This window comes from Letharia lupina (genome assembly GCF_014066315.1).
Source record: "Letharia lupina isolate WasteWater1 chromosome Unknown contig_7, whole genome shotgun sequence".
NCBI classification, from domain to species: Eukaryota; Fungi; Ascomycota; class Lecanoromycetes; order Lecanorales; family Parmeliaceae; genus Letharia; species Letharia lupina.
The window spans coordinates 194548-216807 of NW_023502976.1; the positions used below are offsets into that span (position 1 = coordinate 194548).

Genomic DNA, 22260 nt, shown 5'->3' on the forward strand with positions numbered 1-22260 from the left:
GTAAAGTATGGCTTCGGGCAAGCTGAGGGTCCGAAGGATATGCCAAAGATAACGGAGCTACAAGTAGTCCCTAGCGTCGAACATCACCACCCCCAGCAAAATCACTGCTCTACAGCTACTACATACAATTGACTACCCCTGTTACATATAATATTATGAGACCAGAACCCTAGGCCAAGGTCTACTTGCGGTTCTTCAAGGTTCTAGTATTTTTCATGGTTTGGCGGTAAGGCTAACAGACGTCTACTGATTTCTCGACATCTCTTCGTCGACCGAGCCTTCGAGCAGCACGATGGCCACCTATCCCACAATTTTGACTGTCGAGGTAGGGATTCCCACCGACTGAACTATCGCATGTGCAGGACTCTGACACGACTTGTACGGCCCTGTCCAACGGCAACTGCCATATCAGGACACAATCGCAACAATGTTTACTAATCGTGGATACTGAACCACAAATCAAACGCTACAAAGCTTCGCAACTCTTTGACTGGTAGGCTATATCCACGTTGAAACCAACCATTGGACGCTGCATGCTCATGCTCATGCATTGTCATGTTTTATTGATAGTGGGGTCGAGTCAGAAGATGCTAAATTCTTCATCGAGAGTTGAGAATACTTGGCTTTTCCCAGATATTATTTCACCGGCTGCACTTTTCAGAATATTGACCCCCCGTCATGGCTGATCTCTTTAGAGAAGCCCCTTTTGGGCAGCTCGTTCGCATTCCTTCTGGCAACAAGTTCTTCCGTTACCCTGAAGAGAGAGAAGACTTCCATTGCCCTCATTGCTATCATGCGGATGCTTCTCTACCCTCGGAGAAGATTGTAGAGCAGAGTTCCAACAGCGAAGTTAACGGTGTAGGGTCGTTCAAGGCAACTAGAACTTCGACACTTGATACGAAGCTTGACTCGGAAAGATCGGCCACCAGCTCAGATCCTGACGTGGAAGACGACCAAGAACAAGAGCCGGCTAGAGCACTGGGGCTGCAGAGAACTCAAAAGTTGCCCTATACAAACGAGAGACTAGAGATCGGGAAGAAGCTTGAAGTAGAGAGGACCAAGTTTAGACCCATTAGGTTTGGGGTTAACGAGTCTGTTGCATCGCTTGGCCTCGCCCTTTATGTACTCGGGTGTAAGTCAGAATGCAGACTACTGAGGTTCGGTCTCTAATAGAAGCACAGATGGAACGGGTCCTCTGGTTTGGGCTCCTATGAGTGAGGGGTAATCTCCACAAGTTTAGTAGTGCCTGTAGGAAGGGACCGAAGATGAAAGGCTGACTGATCTACGTAGGTGAAACTCCAGCTTTCGGCAGAAACTTACCTTACATTCTCACGTTCGCAATCTTTGTGATACTGTGTGTGCCTACAGCACTCGTCAACAACATCGGAGGATTGCTATTTCTCAGGGTTTTGGCAAGGTTTCTTTGGTAGCCCCTGTCTCGCTAATGGTGGTGCCACGATGCAAGACATGGTAGGCTTCTCTCGATGTTTCGTACACTAAGCTGATATGTTCCCAGTACTCTCTGCTCTATCTTCCCTTCTTTGTGTCTGTTTGGGTATCTGCTATCCTCGCAGCACCTGCTTTGGGGCCCATACTGTCAGGCTTCGCAGTGGTTGTGGAGAATTGGCGATGGTCACTCTGGGAGATTTTGTGGTTGGCAGGCCCGGTCTTTGTCTTGTGGTTCTTCTGTCTTCCAGAAACATCAGCCAGCAACATCCTCCTTCGCCAGTCGATGCGTCTTCGCAAACTTAGTCAGAACCCAAACATCAGTTCGCAAAGCCAAACCGATCGTCGAGGCCTGACGGCTAGTGCTATAGCTTTGGATGCCCTGATAAAAGCATTCGAGATCATGTTCAAGGATCCAGCCGTACTGTTCACCAACGTCTACACCGCTCTCATTTACGGCATCTACTATTCGTTCTTCGAAGTGTTTCCCTTAGTCTACGGCCCGCTCTACGGCTTCAACATTGGAGAGACCGGTGTGGTCATTACTTGCATTATTGTGGCTTGCGTCCTCGCAATGGGCATATACTTCTACTACCTCCAATACATGCTCATACCGGATACCTCCAAGAATGGTCTCCGTGCTCAGGAATCTCGACTGCGACTAGCATTGATCTTTGTCTGGGGTCCCTTGATTGGACCGTTCATCTTGGTAAACTCTTTCTTGCGGACGCCAAGATTGGAAGTAGCTCACCAGAGATTACTATTAGGCTGGTCCGCGAACAAAAATGTCCACTGGATCGTCAGCGTCATTGGCATCACAATCTACGCCCTTACAGTCTACATCATCTCTCAGTGCCTCTTCGTCTACATCCCGAATGGGTTCTACGATCTTCCGACTTCAAGACCTCGAAGCGATCGGAACCCACATGGCGCTCCAGCTCTATTCCTGTGGAGATGATGCAAAACTCCATTGGAGTGTGATCCGATCGCTCACGTACGCTTTACCCGTCGATGTTCGGAGTTGCTTTTCCTCGCTGGTGGATTCGGCTTGACCAGTCTTTCCGTCTTGACGGGCAAGGGCAGACATGATATCCCAGACTGCGTCGGCAAAGAGACAACGAGAGCTCAATCTGTGGCATTTTGCTTAGCTCGTAGCCGATATCCCACCTCGATTGGGTCTGATTCTTGTTGTACGCAGATGTGGTGACAGCGTTCTCGGTCGGGGATGGACTGTTGTCTTGCCTTTTGGTGCAGCTAATGCTTTGAGTGAGGATCTACATCACTGGCATGCGGGCGTAGATATTATTCTACTTTTTAGACCAGTAGAGGGTCAAACATCTAATCAATTCTTTTATCTATCTGGAACATGATATCTACTATAGTTTTTAAATGTCAAGTTACTTTAAAATTCCTCTATCACGTTTTTAGAGAGAAGAATACTGTTGTGAGCAACGGAAAGAATAGAAGTGCAAGATATCAGTGATACTTTAAAAACCGACATTCGATTTTCCATCTCTTCACATGGGTCAAGGGTCACATATATCCTCCTGTAAATATTCAAACCCCTCAAATGAGACAGACACGCAATCGACTTCTCCGCTTTCGCGAACAACCGATCCCACTCCTCGGCCCCACGCTCCTCCAAGTTCCGAATCTCGAGCGTAGTCAGGTCGGCCGATCTACGGAAACCGTATCAGCCATCGACTACCGACGGGACGACGACCAGAAACTGCTAGAACAGACAGCGCAAAACAGACCTCGACGGGAGTTCCCGATACGGAGACAGCGAACCCGGCGCGGGCAAGCGGTATCCACCGATGACGATCCATGCTCCAGGCTTCGAGTACCGGGGTCAGGGCCCCCAGAACCCGCAACGGCGTATTCGCCCGACCGGTCGTGGAAGATCCGGCGGAAGTGGTACACGTCTGCGGCGCGGACTGGTTGCTCGGTGCAGGAATCATGCGCCATGATGTTCACGCGGGACGCCAGCTCTCGAGGGATTTGACGGGGACCGTGAGCGATGGCCTCGGGTCGATCTTGCACGATATACGATAGGCTGGTGGAAAGGCTGGGCGATTGGGACGGCGATTTGACCGTGCGACCACCAACGTCAACAACGATTCTTTTGGCGAGTAAATAGAGAGGTTCACAGTGTGCTCTGGCGCCTCAAACGCTGGCCACTGCGCCATTGCGTCCACCGTCTGCGAGTAAGATGGGCAGGTTCCACTTCATCTGTGAGGCGGACCAGTTTACCCGTGTCGCTGCTGGCCACAATCTTCAATCATCATTCCGCCCCGTTCTCGCAACAAGTCGGTTTTTGTAATGGTTTTCGATGCCGTAGTATGAGCGACAACACCCTTTCGCGGCTCACCAAAGATACGCTGGGTCATTGCGTGACGCAAAAGACCGATCCGTATCAGCTCTTGCAACGCTTCCCGCTCCTCCAATATCCATCTCGGGCGTGAACTGCCGTCCGGATGAGCTGTCTTAAACCCTACCAATGCTTCTGGACCTCCGGCCGACAACTCATGTTAGACACGACCCAAGAGACGACTCCTTATGTTCTTCGCGTGCGGTTTCGGATGAAACCGGCAAAAAAAAGTGGGTAGTGCGATCAATTGGGACGACCTGATACGATCGATTCGTGTGCGTCGATCCAATACGTGCCATTTGGTGTGTGCCCTTACGCTCAGGATCATGGCGATCTTCGAAAAGTGTCCTGCGGGGCTGAAAGCTCGTGTGAGGTAGGAGACGAGAGACTGAGTAGCTTGTCGTAGGACGACGAAGAAGAATGGGCCGCCGAGGCGTAGATCTCAGGATACGGGGTAAGCGTCTTGCGGGCAATTGAGATCCTCGAGGCATGAATCGGTTTCGCCTGCCTGTGGACATGGACGATGGGATCTGTTGAAGAAGGCGATTGAGCTTTAGCGGTAACCGTGAATCGGGAAGACCATCCTGCCAGAGTAGGATCGTGGATATGCAGCCTGAGAGTGTGCTTGTGATCCCTGATGGCTTATTGGCCGCTGACACTAGTGGCGTGCATGTCTCAGAAGGCTCCCCTGTCGACATGAATCCCCCGTTCGCCAGCTTCTTTCCTGTCACCACGGACCCGGACGACCTGAATTGAAACCTACTCCATCGCACTGCAGTATAGATCCTTTGAAATTGCTCAGAATGCTCGGAACACTACGCCTGACTTCCAAAACTCTCCTCCAGAGCGCATACATCAGGCCACCCGCGTTCGCGCAGCCAAGACATTTCGTCCACCCTCAACCTCTGTCCATCGGTCCCCGGTGCCAAAGAACACTCTTCGACCATCACAGAGACCCAGAACTTGTCGGCCAGATCCGCAAAATTGCCGCAGACTTTGCCTCGGACGAATCTAGATTGAAAGCGATCATTTCATTGTCCGACCTCGTCTTTTGCGATGCGTTGAAGAGCGGAGGAGAGAACGCCATCGCTATGCATCGAGAATGGCGCAAGAGCTTGCAGAGTATGAAAGAGCTGCTCGAGGCGGACGCCAAAAGCACAGAACCGAAGTGGACAAAGGACGAGCGAGAGGCGGCTCTCCAAGCTCTCACTATCACACGTCTCACATCGAGCATTGCTGTCAATATGATGGGTCTGTCTGTGGTTGGACTTGGGACCTTGGTTTGGATAACGTTCACCCAATAAACATATCGGCGGACGGTCACCGGAACGGCGTTCGCCGGTGACTAGAGTGTTGGTAGGATACGACCCCATCGAACAGGGACCGCAGGGTGTATCGACGTTGGATCGCGACGTACAACAGGGACTTTCCACTCAATGATACCACACACGGTCTTCTTGACCCGATCGATGTACCATACCATCCCTAAAATGAAGAAACCATGGCAGCTTTTGCGATGGCCCTTAGACTCGGTCCCTGCTCTTCTATCTCGAAACTTCAGCGACTGTCAGTAGACGATGCGGATCGGCTTCACTCATACCATCATTGCCTCAGTCGAGGGAGCTCCGATGGTGTGGGGCTGTCGTTATAGCCTGCCGTGTAGTTTCTGGAGGTATATCACAAAGGACAGACACGTCAAAATCCGGCCCCCAGTCATCCCAATCGTCTTGTAGTTCGAAACACTCAAATCGCCAGGACCAGGGTCCCAGAGATCTCAGGAGAAATCACTTCATCCATCCTATATAATTTCAACCGAACATCGTGCCAAAATGACCCATGGGCGTTTTAGGCCCCAAAGCCGCCATTCTACCTCATGATTTCCACTGACCTATTCATTTTAAGCACGACACATGAAAAAATAAAAGCTACCCTACCTATCCAACACATCCATAAACGCCGGCGCAAAAGCTCAAAAGAAGTACAAGTATCGAACCCCAGCTCACAACGACCCCTCACCTGTGCCCCTCCCAACGGCACCACCGAGCAGCTCGAAAGTCCTCGCGTCGAATTTCCAAATCCAGCACCGGTACTCAACCCCAGAGAGAGGACTCCTTTCCCGCCCCTTCAAAAAAAAAGGGTGTCCAGCAAGCGCTTGTCTCCCGCACGGTGGCCACCGGCCTGCAGAGTAGCGCTGCGGGAAGACATCACCATGCAGGTGCTGTGGCTGAGTATTCGAACCTCCACGGCAGCGATTGGGCCATGCGCCTCAAACGGCTTCCTTCGCGCAACGGGTTTACGGGGACTCCGCGCAAGATCCAGTAAAATCAGCACGACAAGCAGGGTGGTGGGGGAGACGGGGGGAACCTAAGAAGTAGCACGAGGCTGCGGAATGTTCAACAAGATTTAATCAGGAAATTCCCGCAGGACAATTTTCTTCTTCTTCTTCTTCGTGTACCGATCTTTCGTCTTTGGTTGCGAGTCTTGTGCAATGGCAGTCGAAAATCATAACGCGAACCCAATCATTGTTGAACCGACAGCCTCGCCCGATTCCGGTACACCGCCCCGTCTTCTCAACCCATCGCTCAACACAAGCTCCTCGTCCAACTCTTTCGAATCGTCTCGCCCACAGTCCCGAGGAAGCAGTGCTACCTCGGCATCCGAATCCTCGTCACCAGTTCCGTCGCACGAACCTTCCAACCTCAGACCACAGACCCCCTCGGATGTTGAGCCTCTGCCTCCGAGTGCCACATTAACACCAAATCAGTCACCTCGGAGCAGGAATCTTTCAGCGACACCACTTCCTAAAAGAGCAGAAGGTTCTTCTCACAGCAATGCAGCCTCATGGCTCTCTTCCTGCCGTCCAATGTCTTCCAGAAGACGTTGGCTTGAGCACGGCCTGGGTGTATTTACCCTAGTAGCTTCCCTGGTTGGCTTGCTATTCATAGGCGTGCGAACATACAAGCTAGCTGTCATATCAACCGAAAACTCGACACTAAGTGGTTGTACAGACTTGATCCAAGTAAGTGACTTCATCTTTTTGGACCGGTTCTTCTGACCAGCAGTCAGGCTGGGTTCACGACTCTTGAGAATTCGACTCTGCTGTGCAAACTGGCAATGAAGCATGGTCCGCTGAGCTCGCCGTATCACTTGGACAAACGAACATTGCGTTCTTCGCTCGCTCTAGCTTCGAGATGGATGAAGTGGACACCCAAGCGGCGTTGTGGCTTTCCTTACATCGTGTGCCAGTCCCTAGGAGCCAACACCGTCTATCGAAGTATATCCACGCCGGCAATCGTCATCATTACGACACTCGCATTGGGAGCGTTGATGTTAATATTGGCTTGGCGAAATGCAAGGTCGATGGAAGTCTTCACAAGCCCTGCACATTCTGACATCCAGATTACTAGCGGACGTAAAACCGTTACCGGCCAAGGGATCCTTGAGACACACAAACCAGAAGATCATCACGACCTCGGCCAACCCCGCAAGCGAAGCCGAGCTTCTCTAGACCAGGATAGTTTGGTGAAAGACACCGTCCCATTCCAATCGACCAACAGCTCCTCCGCCACGTTGACCAGCGGGCGTAGAGAATCACCAGTTTCTCTTAAAAATCGCTCATCGGGCGAGAATCACAAGGGCCTGATCGAGCTTCAAATCAACGGGAATACTAAAGCCTTCTTCAAGATGGAGACCGGCGAGCTCCTCCACCTTACTCACTGGAAACGCCAACATAGTAACGACTCGGACTCGTCCTCTGACAGCGACAATCCGAACAGCATTGAGAGAAAGGACGTGGGGGAGACAGTTTCTGGCGCGTCTGTACTAGCAAAGGGAAGAGCAGCCAAGGATAAGTGGACTGAAGAATTGCAGCTGGATTATGAAAAGTGGCATGATAAGCATTCGCACGCAAAGCCGCAGGCGGGAGATTGTTGTGCTGGGTTGGTGACAAACAAGCTCCCGACGGGGAAGCCGCAGATCATCTGAGGGTAAATCGTATATAGCTGCGACATAGACAACGTGTGACTTATGATTCATGCGTACGATTTGATTTATGTTAAGGAAAGAGCGTGCACTTCTCCTTGAGCCCTTTGATCGATCTTGACCCCGCAGAGCAGTACGCATCGCGCTGAAGCTGGCCAATTTCATGTGCTCCACATCGTATTTGCATCAGATCATTCACGAGGAAACAGTCGCCCCAGAGGCTTCTCACAGCTTCTTGGGCTATTCTCCGCGGCCGCAGGGCCACAGGTTTCAGATGTTCGCCCTGGACTCTTTGGAACAGTCCCCCCTCACCATTAATAAGGGCCATGAGGTTAAAGTGCAGTTCGACGTGGAGAAATGCGGTACAGTGCAATGCATGGATGGACCGACGACAGAACGCCTTCTTTCCAACGGTTCAGCTTCAGCCGAGAAAGAGGCGTCCAGGCAGATGATCGCGCGGTGGATCGAGGCATTGATATTCAACCCGGGATTTGCAAGATACTTGACGAACCCTGGTTGATGCTTCGGCAACGGTGATATCATCGAGACATGTTACGTTCTTCTCGCACACAACGTTTTGTTCCCAGTTGAGAAAGGGTGTCGCGGGGATGCTGGAATGGTACACGACCTCCCTTGGTTAAATGTGGTACCGTAAAGGTATGACCACGGTGCTGTGCGAAAGCATGAATAATATGTGCGATGATGGCGATGATGGCGATAATTGCGAGAAGCGGAGGTATGTAGAACCGGGAGAGAGGGGGCTTAAGGAAGGAGCGGCTGACTTGCATGAAGCCTTGTTGAGGAAAAAGGGAAAGTGGAAAAGATGCAAAGTGGCAGAAAGCAGAACCAATGACGGCACAGACCGCACCTCCCCACCAACTTCCCGAACCTCTGGAGCTTGATTGACTTTTCGGGTTTTGCGCAGATCAGTCTGACAGCTGGACCAGAGAGGCAGGAGGAAGCTCGACAGTACCGTAGTTAAGAGTTCACAGTACAGTTCACAGTCGCCGGGTTTCAGGGACCAGATGATTTCCAATGTACCTAGGTACCAGTGTAACAATATTCATGTCGTTTGTCCATTCAGTTTTTGACACCGTGAGGTTTTGAGTGGATCAGAATGAAAGCGAAAGAGTCTGCGGACATGTTGGGAAGTTGCGCGGGCTACGGAGTAAGGTAGATAGGAGACGGTGCCCGCATCCCAGGCTAATGAATGCTATTCTTGGATAGAGTACGGATCCTTTTATTCTTCAAACTTCTACACGAACCAAAAGATGCGCCGGATCACTACCGCAGTATGAGAAAGCGCGTGCTACTCAAAGACCATAGGTCAGAGTCATATTATTATTATAGGGACAACCGTTTCAAGATGCGCTCATCGAGCTTGACACTTCAAATTTGAGACTCGAATGAACGTAACATATGCTGATGATTGCGATGATGATGGAGCTTCATTTGTTTTGTTTCAAGGAATAGTGCCGCAACAAGGTCTTTGTTTGTCGGCCCGGGGCCTGGGCTTCTGTCAAGATGTGATTCCCAGCTCTGTCCATGACCGTGAATCTAAGTTGCGCACAGCATCACAAAAAAGTAAACAAGTCAACAAGACAGCTCCAGACTTGTATAGACGCGTAATGATGTTGACTAGAGCCTTGTTGCAATTGCTGTTGACTGATGTGTGAGAGAGTAAAGTAGGGTACTTCAGGTAGGGGAAAAGTTGGTGAAGTCATCTTTCTTGGCGCTAATTACCGGAGCTATCTCTTAGCGTGCTCCCGTCTCTTTGGCTCCCAACCGCGACTGCAATTTCAATTCCTCCCTTCCGCTGTCCTTCTCTTCTTCTGCTTCTTTATTTCTTCCACTTCCACCACTCACCCTTTCAACTTTGTCATCTTTTGCGACTGTTTTGGCTGTCTCTATAGTTTCTCATTTTTATCGAATGTCAGCAGCTGCTGCCTGCTGATTCCACAAGTTGGAGCAGCTCATCTCGAATGCATCATCCTTATCGGTCCAGGTGAAGGGGATAGATTGGTGGGTTTGTTGTTGGGTCCGAAGAGGAGAAAGAAGAGAAAGGAAAGGAGGAGGACAGAAGTCGAAATTGGTCGATAATCCAAGTCTATACCCGGAGAAGCGCTCGTCGGAGCTTGAAAGGGATCCAGTAGCAATCGATGACTTGTCGCCGACTAAGCAACCCACAACAATCACAGGACACCTGATTTGGTCTGACCAAAAACCAACCACACACCATCTCTCACTGGCAGTATCCTCAATCAACATTCGCTCAACTAGCAATCCTCGCGTCTAGTGTCACCTTGCCACTATCGCCAAGCATCAGCAGTGTTCTTGGATCCCCAACAAACGCCATCATGGCCACCCCAATCTGGAGGCGACTTGGTGCTCGACCCTTCATCCAATCGCTTGCAATCTTGCTAGCTTTCGCTGCACCGAGGCCCTCAGTCCAACTGTCCCAAGAACTATGCTCCTCGCAGAACACTGGCTCTGATTCGAATGCTGGTACGAACATGCTGCAAGCCCCACACCCATACCGCTTAACATGCTGACCTTGGCCTTTTCTAGTGTCGAATCACTTCAACTCCAACGGAGCATGTCAAACTGCCTGCTCAGGTTTCGCATTCGCGGTCGTACAAAACCAAAACTGCTGGTGTTCGAACTATTCTCCCGCCGATACAACGTCCACTGGCAATTGTAGTGAGGCGTGCCCAGGGTATCCATACGAGAACTGTGGAAGTGCGTCATCAGGCCTATTCGGATATGTTGCTCTAGGCAATGCACCATCCGGTACAATTGGTGCCTCAACCAGCACCTCCACGACGTCGACGCCGACCCCAACTCCCACGACAACTCCTACTCCTACTCCTACTCTAGCTCCAACTCCAACAACAAGTGATACTCTTCAGGCGGTTAGTACCCAACCCTTACCAGGCGTCCCTCTTGGCACCACCTCTTCCCCCGAGGCAACCTCTTCTTCTACCAGCAGTACCCCTTCAGTACTGTCAACCGTTTTGCCTACTACTGGACCTCCGACTGCAATTTCGTCGGCAGCCAACCCTGTAATCCCACATTTTCTAATTTCCTCCTCGCAAATTACTTCTTCACCGGATCCGAGTCCTGATCCTATGACTGTGCAGGAAACAGTCACAGAGTCACCATCGGTTTCTATTTCTTTTGTGTCTATAGTACGGACTCACCCTGCCCTCTTCTACCGCACATTAGACGTTTGCCATTTATATAGAGAATCATGGCTAACAAAAGCTTTCTAGACGCCATCTACGACGTCTACGAGCTCCACGTCTCAACCAATACCAGTATCACTTAATCTTACTCCCACTACCACTTCCACGCCGACGACTCTCACAACTTCCTCCACTCCTACGACCATCGCCAAGTCCAGTACGACTACATCAAGCAGCTCCTGGTCAGCTACACCTTTCACGTCTGTCACCACAGTGACTGGCCAAATAAAAACCTTGACAATCACACCCACTTCGCCTCCAGCAACAGCGACGACAATTATCACAGCAGCAAAAGAGAACAACGGTGGCTTCTTCTCCAGTTCAGGAAAGGTCGCCGGAACCTTTGTCGCTGTGTCAATCGTCCTCCTTCTCCTAATCGCAAGTGTCATCTGGTTCTTTCTTCGTCGCAGCCGAAGGCGGCGACCTGAGCCCGCCGCTATTTCTTCCGTCGCTGGTAGCAGCACTCCTCAACGTCGGCCAAGTCGACTCAGCCAAATGGGGTTGGTAGGCGCCGGAGGACCCCAACGTGAGAAGACCGGACCGACGATACCAGTCATACAAACGAGTGGCTGGGGCCCTAGTAATCGCGATGGCTCGGAGAAGAGCCCAGCAGACACATCATCAGCGGTCGAACGGCGAAGCAGCTACCCTCGAGTTGTCGATCAGAGACTGGAGCCCACGGCGTTATGGAATCCATTGCATGACAATGGAAGTCACGTTAGCGTTAGAAGCTTCAGGGATGACCAGGACTACTCCCGGCGCATGTTGCGCGTAAGTCCCCTCTCCCATCGAAGGTATCTTTCTACGATTGCTGAGTAATTTGCCCATCAGATTGCAAACCCCGATGATGGTTAGCAACCATTTGCATCCAATCGGGTTGACGTGGATTGATCCGACAACCGTTGCGCGCGTCCTCCATCGAAACTCTCACTCGTTCATTTTAGCGCACTACATCCTACCTCTATTAATTACAGTCACCGCTTTCTCGTCGGTATCCGTTGTGCATGCATGTACCTCTCGGAAGGTCATCAAATGGCGTTGGGTTGAAGAAGGCCGAGCATTACCGGTCCGGAGTGATATACCATCTTAATTCCCTGTACAATAGCTGATGACTGGCGCATGTGTGCTGTACGTTCTCGTACATTGTTTGGCTCTTGAGGCCATTTTCTACGCTTTACGGCCTGGAGACGGAAGGAAGGGCAGAGGGGGTGGATGGCATGAGCAAAAGGAAAAGGCTCCATGATTCGCCTTATGGTGATGCAGATACACAGAAGTGATGGATATAGAGAGCATTGTGCATTATTGACGGCAAACGTCTTCACTTCACAACATTCACATTTAGTTACCATTTTCAGCAGCCAATGCGAGTTAGTATGGAGGATGATGATGTTGTGGTGCTTATCGAGCGTGACAGATGCTGTGCTGCAGTGCTTTCAGGGTGAAGCGTGGGGAGACTGTCGGACTGGAAGAATTCAGAATTCCTAGTCGAATGCCGACATGCCGACGTCTTTTTGACGCCATTTATTTCCGCCCGAGTGTAGCATACATAATGTACCTACTGTGTCTGTAGTCTGTCGATAATATCTTATTGATAGGTACGTAAAACCAGCGCCATAAGTCAGGTTAATGTCTCATGATTTTAGATTCCCACCAGACTTGGTTTCGGGGTCCGTGCCTTTTGGCAGCCTGCAGGGAACTCATTGCCTCCTTCGGTTAGCGCCTCTGACCTTCCTCAACGACTTTACCTCCAAACGGCGAACACTTCCCTTTCATCGCAACCTTTCACTCTCAGACCTCTGGTACACACCTGATAGGGAACCTTGAGGTAACCGACTGATAGGTTCTGCGTCCGGGGAAGGCAAAGCCAACATTGGTGATTGAGGGGAGATATGGGCATGTAAGATATTCAGAGATACATATAATAGGCTATTTACTGCATTGCATTGGTTTTTCTTATTCTCAGTCTTTCAAAAAAAAGAAAATCTATCTGCCTGCACCTGCACCTGCATTGCTTCCCATTTATTAATTGAGATGGAACGCCATGACAGAGCTGCATGATCATGATCGGCCTCTGAACAGCTTAGAATCTGCGTTTACCGCGGAGCTCGGAGAAAAGGACGAAGGTGCTACGCTACCTTATTGTAGCAATTTAAGCAGGAAGGAGACGCTTGTTGCAATCCCAAGAGTCGTGCAGTACCACAAGAATCCTCCTCATACATATATATCATCGCTCGAACGATCAAGGCTTCCGAGCCTCAATTCCGCCAACGTTTGAGCCCACTGGCAGAGCCATACCTTGACTACTCGGGAATAGCCTGAAAATGACGATGGATACCTTGAACGAATCCGGCATCCGGAATGCCATCTTGTCCCTCGAGAGATACTTGCCATCCGGTCAATCTTTGATTTATCTCGCCATCGCTGTGCTCCTGAGCAATATCGCCTTGCTGGTCCTGACCAAAAGCCAAAGAGAGGCTCTCTATGCACGTGTATCCTCCTGGGCACCTGTTGTGGCTCGAGGCCGTCGCACCTCTTCTGCAAGGACACCGCCTCGGTCGTTGACTCCGGAAAAGAAGGTCCCAAACAATGCACCGCCCCCAGCGGAATACAAGGACATCTTTCCACCCTCGAGCCGCGAAGTGCTGCTCGAGGTTGCAGAATCATGGTCAACTTCGCAAAAGAAGAATATCGGGCCTCATGAAATTTCCCAAGAAGAATTTACGAAGAACGTCATCCCTTTTGAAGCTGACTACAGGGAATGTGGGCCGTCAACTTACACGCCGATGGAGATATCGGTGGCGGAGATCAAAGCCCTTGGTGACTTTCCCGACTACGCCAAGCTTAGCGGTGTGCCTCTTCCAAAAGCCTACAAGGAATTTGAGATTGAGAAAGCTCTACCTCGGCCATATCGACCCTTTAGATGGGCATATCATCAGACCATGGGTATGTTGACTCTTCGTTAAGCTGACTAACAGCTCACAAATGGTATAGCTCTCAACAAACTGGAACCCGACTGGTGGCTAGAGCTCGAAAGTAACTACGTCGCACGAGTTGCGGAGCGGAAAGAGCTTTTCGAAAAGCACGGCAAACTGGTGCTCAACTATCTCCCCGGCAGCGAATTGGCCTGCAAAGAGATCATGGAGAATGCCCTTCAATTCCTGTGCGCCCGCTATCCTCAGTACTTCTCCCTGTCACTGTCCACGTCGAAAGGCTATGTCTTCCACAATGCCATCTTGAACAAGGAGACCGTCATCGAGGACATGCATCCGTTGCATGTCCTGCTCGAGAACGTCCCGGAAGACTTCGCCGTCATGTTGCGCAACCCCGAGGATGGCATGTACTACTTCCGCGCCGGTCTCCTCTGTTCCTCGCTCGGCTGGAACGTCGACACCAAGCTCGGTATGCAGCTCAAGGAGATCCACAACCCAATCCCCGACTACAAAGCCAAGATGGAGTTCTCAATGGACCGGTACGTCCCCTCTTTGACATCATCCCCGACCCGTTGTCCGACTGACCGTGCGACCACGCCAGCTACTTCTCCCACCTCCCCCCCAACCGCCCCATCCAACGCGGCTCCTGGGGTCTCGAGGTCGACACCCCCCTCTTCATGCCGCCCGGCGACCCCCACGAAACCTTCCGCACCCGCCAAGTGCCCGACCTCCCCGTCTCCCGCGTCCACCTGCGCGTCGACTGGCAAACCCTCCGCCGCCTCCCCCTCTCCGGCGCCATCGTCTTCAACTTCAAGGCGCTCTTCACCCCGCTCGACGACTTCCGGTCCGAAGCGTACGTGCCGGCGCTGCTCGCCAAGGTCCTCCGGGACGGGAAGAAGGCGCTCATGGAGTACAAGAGCACGTGGCACGTGGAGCACGTCGTGCTGCCGACGTTGGAAGCGTGGGCGCGGGAGCAGGAGGCGGATGGGCTGACGGAGAGGGGCTGGGAGGTGCGGACGCTGGAGGAGGCGCCGTGGTTTCCGGGCTGGGAGGAGAAGTGGCATCGGCGGCAGGGGTTTTGAGGAGGGTCGCTTGCGGGGGTTCGAGGGTGGAAGAGGTGTTTCCGGGGGGAGGGTGAGTGGGTCATGATGGGTTGAGCGATGATGATGATGATGATTGTCGATATCGGACAGCGAAGTTATTGCATCCAATATGGGCCGGCTACCGGATTTGAGTTTTCGTATTCATGTAGCAAGGGTCAGACGATGTATATCCGTAGGAAAAGAGAAACACAAGTCTCGCAGCTATAATATCCTACTTCAACTTTCCCGTTCTGCTCGCCTAGGTTGCCATCATAAGCGGCAGCGTCACCGTCTCCTTTTTGCTTTTTCGCCCACGTCTTCCGCCCAAAACTCGCTTCGAGCTTACTTCTTACGACAGAGAGGTATTTTTCCGGGTCCGGTGCCTTGAAGGCGACGATAAAATCCGGGGAGGAAGCCAGACCCGGTTGCTCAAACCTACTACCTACCTAGTCACTACGCCTGAGCCCGAAGCTCGCTCCCCACCCTCTCCAGAGCCTCTTTGACCATGGCAATCACATCCCCCATTCCCGTCTGCTCCGCCATTCTCAACGCCGTCGCCCCTCCTCTCCCCTCGACCCTCGCATCAGCCCCGTGTGCCAACAACCACCGCACCTTCTGCACTTGCCCTTGCCTGATCGCATAGAACAACGGCGGTCCCACGGCCTGGAACCCTCTCGCCTCATCACCGGCGTTTATATCGCAGCCCTTGCGTAGCAAGTACTCCATCATCGGAATCCTCCCCGCGTCTTCCTGGCTCGCCGCCGCCATGTGCAGCGCTTGGCTATTCTCCAGTTTCGCGCCGTGTTGGAGCAGGAGGTCGAAGGTCGCGGGCGTGGCGGCGGAGGCGGCGCAGTCGAGGGTGGAGCCGGAATCCGGGACGGGTGCAGAATCCGGTTGCGGTGAAGGAGGGGGCCCGAGATTTGGGTCTGCGCCGTGGTCCAGGAACCACTTCAGCAGCGCTTCGTTCTTCACGAATGCCGACAGGGCAGGTTGTCCGCCCGTGACGGGGCTGTTCACATCCCACCCCTTCTCCAGCAGCAGTTCGAAAATCGGTATGCATTCGCCTCTGACGGCCGCCATTGCTATGGATGGGGTGATCGTTGCGCCGTGGGAGAGCAGGAAGCGGGCGATTGGCAGTTGTTTGTGGATGATTGAGGCGAGGAGGCCGTGGTTGAGGTAGTATTGCGTATTGGGGTAGTGGTCGTCGCCGGTTGCAAGGATGGCTGCGGTGTCCATGTTGCCGTTTGCGCAGGCTTCGGCGAAGGCGTGGAGGGAGGCGGCGGTTGTGGGTTCGATGGATGGGTTGGAGGAGGTGCCATGCTGTATCGTGGCGCGGCCTGGTTGCATTGTTGAAGAGGGATGTTGCTGACGCTGTGGGGCAAGTGGAGGAAGTTCAGATGATGGTGTAGTGCACTCGAAAGGAGGAGCTGGAGGCTAGCGCATGCTGCGCAGGGGTCAACGTAATCACATTGCGGCGTGCTCTGGTAGGATTGCACGTTGCAGGGTGCAACAATGATAGCTCAGACAGGGGACGCGAACATATACTGAAACGTAAGATTCAAGAAAAGGTTGACTACATATACCGATTGCGGAGAAAGAATACTATGGGCGCGGCTAAATAGCCGAGGCTTCCCCAGACTCCCATCTTGAGAACGTCACCTCTCCTCGACCATTGGTCTTTTATACCGCTCAATATGCCTACCCCATTGAAGATCCTGGTGCCTGTCAAACGGGTCATCGACTACGCTGTAAGCCCTTTCCCGCCTCCCCAACCGTTCCAATCTCCCTCTACAGACACTCGTCCACTGACCCCCCTCCTCCTCACAGGTCAAACCCCGCGTCAACAAAGCCCGCACGGCCGTCGAGACCGCCGGCGTCAAACACTCCATGAACCCTTTCGACGAACTCTCCATCGAAGCCGCCGTCCGGATGCGCGAACGCAAGAACCCTCCCGTCGACGACATACTCGCCCTCAGCGCCGGCCCCGCCAAATGCGTCGACGTGCTCCGCACAGCCATGGCAATGGGGGCGGACAGGTCAATCCACGTCGAGATCCCAGACGCCGGCCAAGGACAGGCGGAACTCGAGCCGTTGGGGGTTGCGAAGCTGTTGGCAAAAGTCGTGGCGGAGGAGGGGCCGAACCTGGTGATATTGGGCAAGCAATCCATCGACGATGATTCGAACCAGACGGGGCAGATGCTGGCGGGGCTGTTGGGGTGGGGCCAGGCGACGCAGGCGTCGAAGATAGAGTTTGACGACGGCGATCGGGTCAGTGTGACGCGGGAGGTGGATGGCGGCGTGGAGACGGTGCGGTTTCCGTTGCCCGGGATCATAACGACGGATTTGCGATTGAATGAGCCGAGGTATGCGAGTTTACCGAATATCATGAAGGCGAAGAAGAAGAAGTTGGAGAAGAAGACTTTGAGTGATTATGGGGTGGATGAGGGGAGGAGGTTGAAGACTGTTAAAGTGGAGGGTAAGTGCTGCTTCTCTGCCGTTGTACTCTGTCGTTTTTGGCTGGGTGGATAGCTTTGAGTGTCTGTCTTTCGATCGAGTCTTCAGCGTGCGGAACAGGTGCTAACGAACCTGTGTACAGAGCCACCACCGAGGAAAGGAGGAGGAAAAGTAGAGGATGTGGACGGTATGATAGCGAAGCTGAAGGAACTTGGGGCTATATAGATACAGCCGGATATGGATTGCCTTGGATTCTATGTATATACATTGATAGCCTTTACGGGCAAGCACCCAACCATTCGTCCAATATCTTGGCTTCGTAACCTTCGGTTGGAGAGCCAGATGCTAGCAAATGTAACAAGTGTGACTTGGATCGGAGGCTTCTGAACAAAGACATAAAACCTAGAGGGGGTAAAAAGTAACGCCAAGTCATCTTTTCCATACTCGTATATACCGACAGAGCAGTGAAATCTAACAGATCAAGTTGGCAAGCCCAAGGAGTGTCGAATACTTGGTACTCGCTGTTCGCCAAACCACCTCGTACAGGACCGGATCGGATGAACTACGACGGATACTTGGCAGATTTAGAAGGCAAGCAGCTAAGCATTTGTTTAATCACGTTGGTGTTGCATAGGGCGGATTGTCTCAGCGAGATTTCATCTTCTATTCCGTGCCATGTCATCATGGGCTCTTCTACCTGCCTCATTCAAGCTTGCTATATATCTCTAATGAATCATTGACCCTTGTCAACGGTAAGCAGCTGTCGAATGACCCCATCCTAACGCTCCATCCACCTACGAGGCAACAGCTTCGCAGCCTTGATACTCTCCAAATCCCCATCAACCACCTGCTTGCGAGCCTTAGACTTGGCCAAGACCATCTTCTCCATTTGGACCAAATTGATATAGCCCTCCATCGCAGTCATGATGCGTTCGTGATTGCTGGGGGGGTGGCCGTATGAAGGAATCGAGGCGCTGGGAGCTGGAACATTAGATGCGCGCCCTGCGAGGGTGTTAGCCTCTTGTAGACGAACGTTGACAGGGATTACTTGCCCTTGGTCTCGCTGGAAGATGCGACGTTCCCTGCCTCACGCGCCTCTTCTTCCATAGAGCGGGCAATGTCCATGAACTTTTGGAACGTAGTGGTCTGGTCGTCGATGGAAATCCCGTAATTGATTTCCAGCATCTCGACAATGCCGGCGAGCTCAGTGATCACTTTGTCCTTAACCTTCATCTGCTTCTGCATCTCCTGAGTAGAGCCGCCTGAGCGGCCACCATACTGGCCAGAAGGCATAGAAGTGTTGGGATTATTGGAACCGTTAACGCCGAAATGGTGAGGGTCAGGTCCATTGCCACCCATGCCGTAGTTGCCATCCATACCGCCGTAGTTGCCACCCGTGCCGCCATAGTTGACACCCATGCCGCCGTAATTACCACCAGGGCCGTAGCTACTGGCCGTGTCATAGCGAATCGAGCCACTGGGATACTGAGCAGCGTGGCTAGGAGCCACGAAGTTTCCACCCATCTGGGGAGGAGAGCGGATAAAGTGCTCCTGGACGGGCTGGTTGGAAGCCCCGATGCCGATGGACATGTTACGGTAAGAATCAGCAGGAGCGGGAGACGTGGAATCGTCGGGGTGAGCGCGATTGTAGTTAACAATAGGCTGAGCAGAGCCGAACAACTCCTCCTTGACCATATTCGCGGTTTCTGATTGCTTGGGTATGACAGTTGTGGGGTTTGAAGGATGTCCGGCCTTGGCATAGATGTGTTCGATTTGTTTCTGAATTTGAGGACCGACGACAGCAGCTGATTGCGATCGATGGTGACCTTTCCAATCTTTGTAAACCGGCCGAGGATTTGTCGCGTTCTTGCCGGCTACTGCTGGACCTGATTTGGCTTTAGCGTGGTTTCAAACTTGTCAAAGTGAGGTTCGGAAAGAAGCCCCGAACTTAAGTGAAGGATATGGGAGGGAAACTCACGACCTCGCTGAATCTGCACTGGTGGCTCTGCAAGTCTTCCCGTATCAAAGTGGGAGTAGAGGCAAACGTGATCAGGCAGTCTGCAGCCCTTATTTGCCCAGTACCAGCAGGTAAGGTGTTTTACCGACTTCGGTTGCGAAGCGCTGATTTGTCCTCTTGGACTTGGCGAATTGGCAAGGTTGGATTCCTGTTGGTTGGTAGGCGTGTGTGCGAGGTCGCCACCTGCAGTTGGCAACACTATAAGGCCCCAAATTCGCTAATTAGTGTGTCTGTGGGAAGTAGCTTGCCGGATTTGGCGGAGACTTACCGGGCTGATGCTGCGGGTTGCCGGGTAAGGAGGGGATGTGGCCAACTGAAGATGCGATTGTCATCTCCTGTGAACTATGGGTACGGCTAGGTGTTTGGGGAAGCTGCCCGGAACAAAGTGCTGGATGAGCTTCAGGTCCCAATCCACCTGTAGCCGTATTGAGGAAGTGCCTTGTCACATAACCAGGTCTTTTGGCGTATTGAGTCTGAGGGTCGTAGCCACCTGCGGCCGTATTGCGGGCATATCCCTTTGCATAGCCAGATCTGTGGGTCTTATAACGACCGTCTAGCTGTGAGGCTCCAGATTCGACCGGAAGATTGCCCAGACCTTTATTGCAATAAGGATCGTCTGCCGGAAGTCGACTTGCTGATACAGGATTCCAAGCCATTTTGAGTTATGATAGTATACTATAATTGCTATTAGTATTTATCTATATATATTGGTTCGATCCCGGCTTGCTCGTAGCTGTGACAGTATAAGACAGTGAAGGTGAGGTGAGCTTTAAACTTCATGCCTAATAACAACTCTGCACGCTGCGATCTGGAACAGTGAAATAACTTACTGTGCAGTGTTCCAAGCTTAAAGGGCCTTGTTTCAACGCGATGCGGATGGAAACCTTTAGCATAAACGGAGTGGATATTTAAGAGCGGTGTTTGAATAACGGAGTGTTAAGATATAGATATTGATATCGACTTCACCCCGGCGTCAAAGCATAGATATCAACTTCACTCCGGCGTCAAAGCATGGATATCGACTTCACCCCGGCGTCAAAGCATAGATATCAACTTCACTCCGGCGTCAAAGCATAGATATCAACTTCACTCCGGCGTCAAAGCATAGATATCAACTTCACTCCGGCGTCAAAGCATTAACGCGTTAGCGCCGTCTCTCTAGCCGAGTACATCACTATCACAGGCTGTGCTCAGTCCACTGGCACTTGTATTCAGTCAAGGGTGTTATCCCCAGGCAACCCAATATCTTGAGGGATATATGCTTGAGATTAATCGATACCCAGGGTCTCCGGAAGACAGCCATACGGTTGCCAGAATCACCACTTTCCTTGCTTGCTTTAGATGCATCGTCAATCATAGGGGGTTCTACCTGGAGACCATGACAGTTCACACCCAAGTAGCCCAAGACTCTGCAGGGTCGTTTGGCTATGCAATGTTCAAGCGGTTGCGAAGGAGATCTGCAAAGTCTATGAAACGCACACTCACTCAACCAGCAACCTTTGCCGCATGACCTGGCACAAGCCCAAGGCTTTTCGCCTCAGCGCTGACAACCTCCAGGATGTCACCATCAAGGTCCTTTGCCGCTTTCTTTGGCAACCATCCTAGCAATTTGCGAGCCCGAATGGCATGAAACCTTGAATTTGCTCCCCACAGTGCCGAGCCCCACCAAGCCAAATCATCCGCCTCTTTCTCGGAGATCGAAACAACTTCATCGGAGGGAAGGAAGCCTTGCTTGTGTGCAGCTTTCGCCACGGCCTTGGAGATGTGCCCCCAGATGTGCTCCCCATTCTCCGCGAAATAGTACCCTTCCTTCCCCCATGTAGCATTTCCGCCTCCTTCAACCGCAGCTTCAACAAGCTTGACATAACAATCGCTCAGGTCATGAACATGGACGTTCGGTCCTAGATTCTCCCCAACTCCAACTTGAAGACCCTTCTTTTTCTCGAGCATGGACCTCGCCAGCTCCGGAATTTGGTGGCTTCTTTGATTTCCGGGTCCTCTTCCAGGCCCATATATTGTAGGCGGACAGATGATCGCGGTCTTGACCTTGGAACCCTCTGCACTGATGACGTTCTTGTCATTCTTCCGATGGGGGGCATGGTCAGGCAGAGAGGTAACTTCCCCAATGCCTTCCCAATCATTGTAGATCTTGCTAGACGTTTCTCCGTAGATCTTACGGTCGATATCGGCGACGAAGAGGATCGCATTGCCGGACGTGTGGATGTAGAAGCCCGGGGTTTCTGCTGCACGGGCTGCAAGTCCTTTGGTGAGAGCGTTTACGGCGTTCTCGTTATCTGCATTGGCGCAATCTAGGCAATGAGAAACTATCAAAAAATGATCCAGCTCCGAGGGTAATACTAGTATACTGACGCACTGAGTACAATGTCCGCTTTCTTTGCCTCCTGCCCTAGTATATCTCCGTCATCCAAGGTTCCATAGACAAGCCTGGCCTTTACGTATTGGCTCGCCACCTGGGCACCTTTGTCGGAATTGCGGACCAGGCATGCTATTTCGTACTCGGGATGGGTCTGAACGAGAGCGTAAAGAGCATCCCCACCAATGTATCCTGTCGCACCAAGTCTGTCTGAGCATCAGTGGCAGGACAACGTAGGCTATACCAAAGATTAGAGCTTACAAGAAGATCTTGGGTGCCATTGCTATTGTTCTTCACATGCTATCGGGCCAGAACAGTCACAGCCCTCCTTTGGCGTTGTCACACGAGGTTTTCACCGAA

General features: G+C 52.0%; 9 protein-coding genes across 9 annotated transcripts; 6 read left to right on the top strand and 3 right to left on the bottom strand.

Annotated features, from left to right (window-relative positions):
* Nucleotides 1–678: 678 nt before the first annotated feature.
* Nucleotides 679–2404, top strand: HO133_009507 (uncharacterized protein; the record flags this gene model as incomplete). Its single annotated transcript, XM_037300368.1, has 5 exons — nt 679–1132; nt 1182–1198; nt 1291–1333; nt 1406–1470; nt 1517–2404. The coding sequence occupies 5 exons, from the start codon at nt 679–681 to the stop codon at nt 2402–2404; spliced, it is 1467 nt and encodes a 488-aa protein (XP_037154216.1).
* A 2216-nt stretch (nt 2405–4620) lies between these two features.
* HO133_009508 (uncharacterized protein) lies at nt 4621–5121 on the top strand (the record flags this gene model as incomplete). The annotated part of the gene is made up of 1 exon (XM_037300369.1): nt 4621–5121. One exon carries the CDS (start codon nt 4621–4623, stop codon nt 5119–5121), a length of 501 nt encoding a protein of 166 aa, XP_037154217.1.
* Nucleotides 5122–6305: 1184 nt separating this feature from the next.
* Nucleotides 6306–7801, top strand: HO133_009509 (uncharacterized protein; the record flags this gene model as incomplete). Its single annotated transcript, XM_037300370.1, has 3 exons — nt 6306–6633; nt 6905–7173; nt 7217–7801. 3 exons carry the CDS (start codon nt 6306–6308, stop codon nt 7799–7801), a joined length of 1182 nt encoding a protein of 393 aa, XP_037154218.1.
* A 2354-nt stretch (nt 7802–10155) lies between these two features.
* Nucleotides 10156–11898, top strand: HO133_009510 (uncharacterized protein; the record flags this gene model as incomplete). Its single annotated transcript, XM_037300371.1, has 4 exons — nt 10156–10303; nt 10367–10710; nt 11071–11814; nt 11875–11898. The coding sequence occupies 4 exons, from the start codon at nt 10156–10158 to the stop codon at nt 11896–11898; spliced, it is 1260 nt and encodes a 419-aa protein (XP_037154219.1).
* Nucleotides 11899–13364: 1466 nt separating this feature from the next.
* Nucleotides 13365–15055, top strand: HO133_009511 (uncharacterized protein; the record flags this gene model as incomplete). The annotated part of the gene is made up of 3 exons (XM_037300372.1): nt 13365–13986; nt 14035–14512; nt 14575–15055. 3 exons carry the CDS (start codon nt 13365–13367, stop codon nt 15053–15055), a joined length of 1581 nt encoding a protein of 526 aa, XP_037154220.1.
* A 453-nt stretch (nt 15056–15508) lies between these two features.
* On the bottom strand, nt 15509–16402 carry HO133_009512 (uncharacterized protein; the record flags this gene model as incomplete). Its single annotated transcript, XM_037300373.1, has 1 exon — nt 15509–16402. One exon carries the CDS (start codon nt 16400–16402, stop codon nt 15509–15511), a length of 894 nt encoding a protein of 297 aa, XP_037154221.1.
* Nucleotides 16403–16749: 347 nt separating this feature from the next.
* On the top strand, nt 16750–17734 carry HO133_009513 (uncharacterized protein; the record flags this gene model as incomplete). The annotated part of the gene is made up of 3 exons (XM_037300374.1): nt 16750–16803; nt 16883–17531; nt 17652–17734. The coding sequence occupies 3 exons, from the start codon at nt 16750–16752 to the stop codon at nt 17732–17734; spliced, it is 786 nt and encodes a 261-aa protein (XP_037154222.1).
* A 553-nt stretch (nt 17735–18287) lies between these two features.
* On the bottom strand, nt 18288–20182 carry HO133_009514 (uncharacterized protein; the record flags this gene model as incomplete). The annotated part of the gene is made up of 4 exons (XM_037300375.1): nt 18288–18511; nt 18562–19395; nt 19488–19724; nt 19795–20182. The coding sequence occupies 4 exons, from the start codon at nt 20180–20182 to the stop codon at nt 18288–18290; spliced, it is 1683 nt and encodes a 560-aa protein (XP_037154223.1).
* Nucleotides 20183–21011: 829 nt separating this feature from the next.
* On the bottom strand, nt 21012–22181 carry HO133_009515 (uncharacterized protein; the record flags this gene model as incomplete). Its single annotated transcript, XM_037300376.1, has 3 exons — nt 21012–21835; nt 21901–22106; nt 22162–22181. 3 exons carry the CDS (start codon nt 22179–22181, stop codon nt 21012–21014), a joined length of 1050 nt encoding a protein of 349 aa, XP_037154224.1.
* Between the last annotated feature and the right edge of the window lie 79 nt (nt 22182–22260).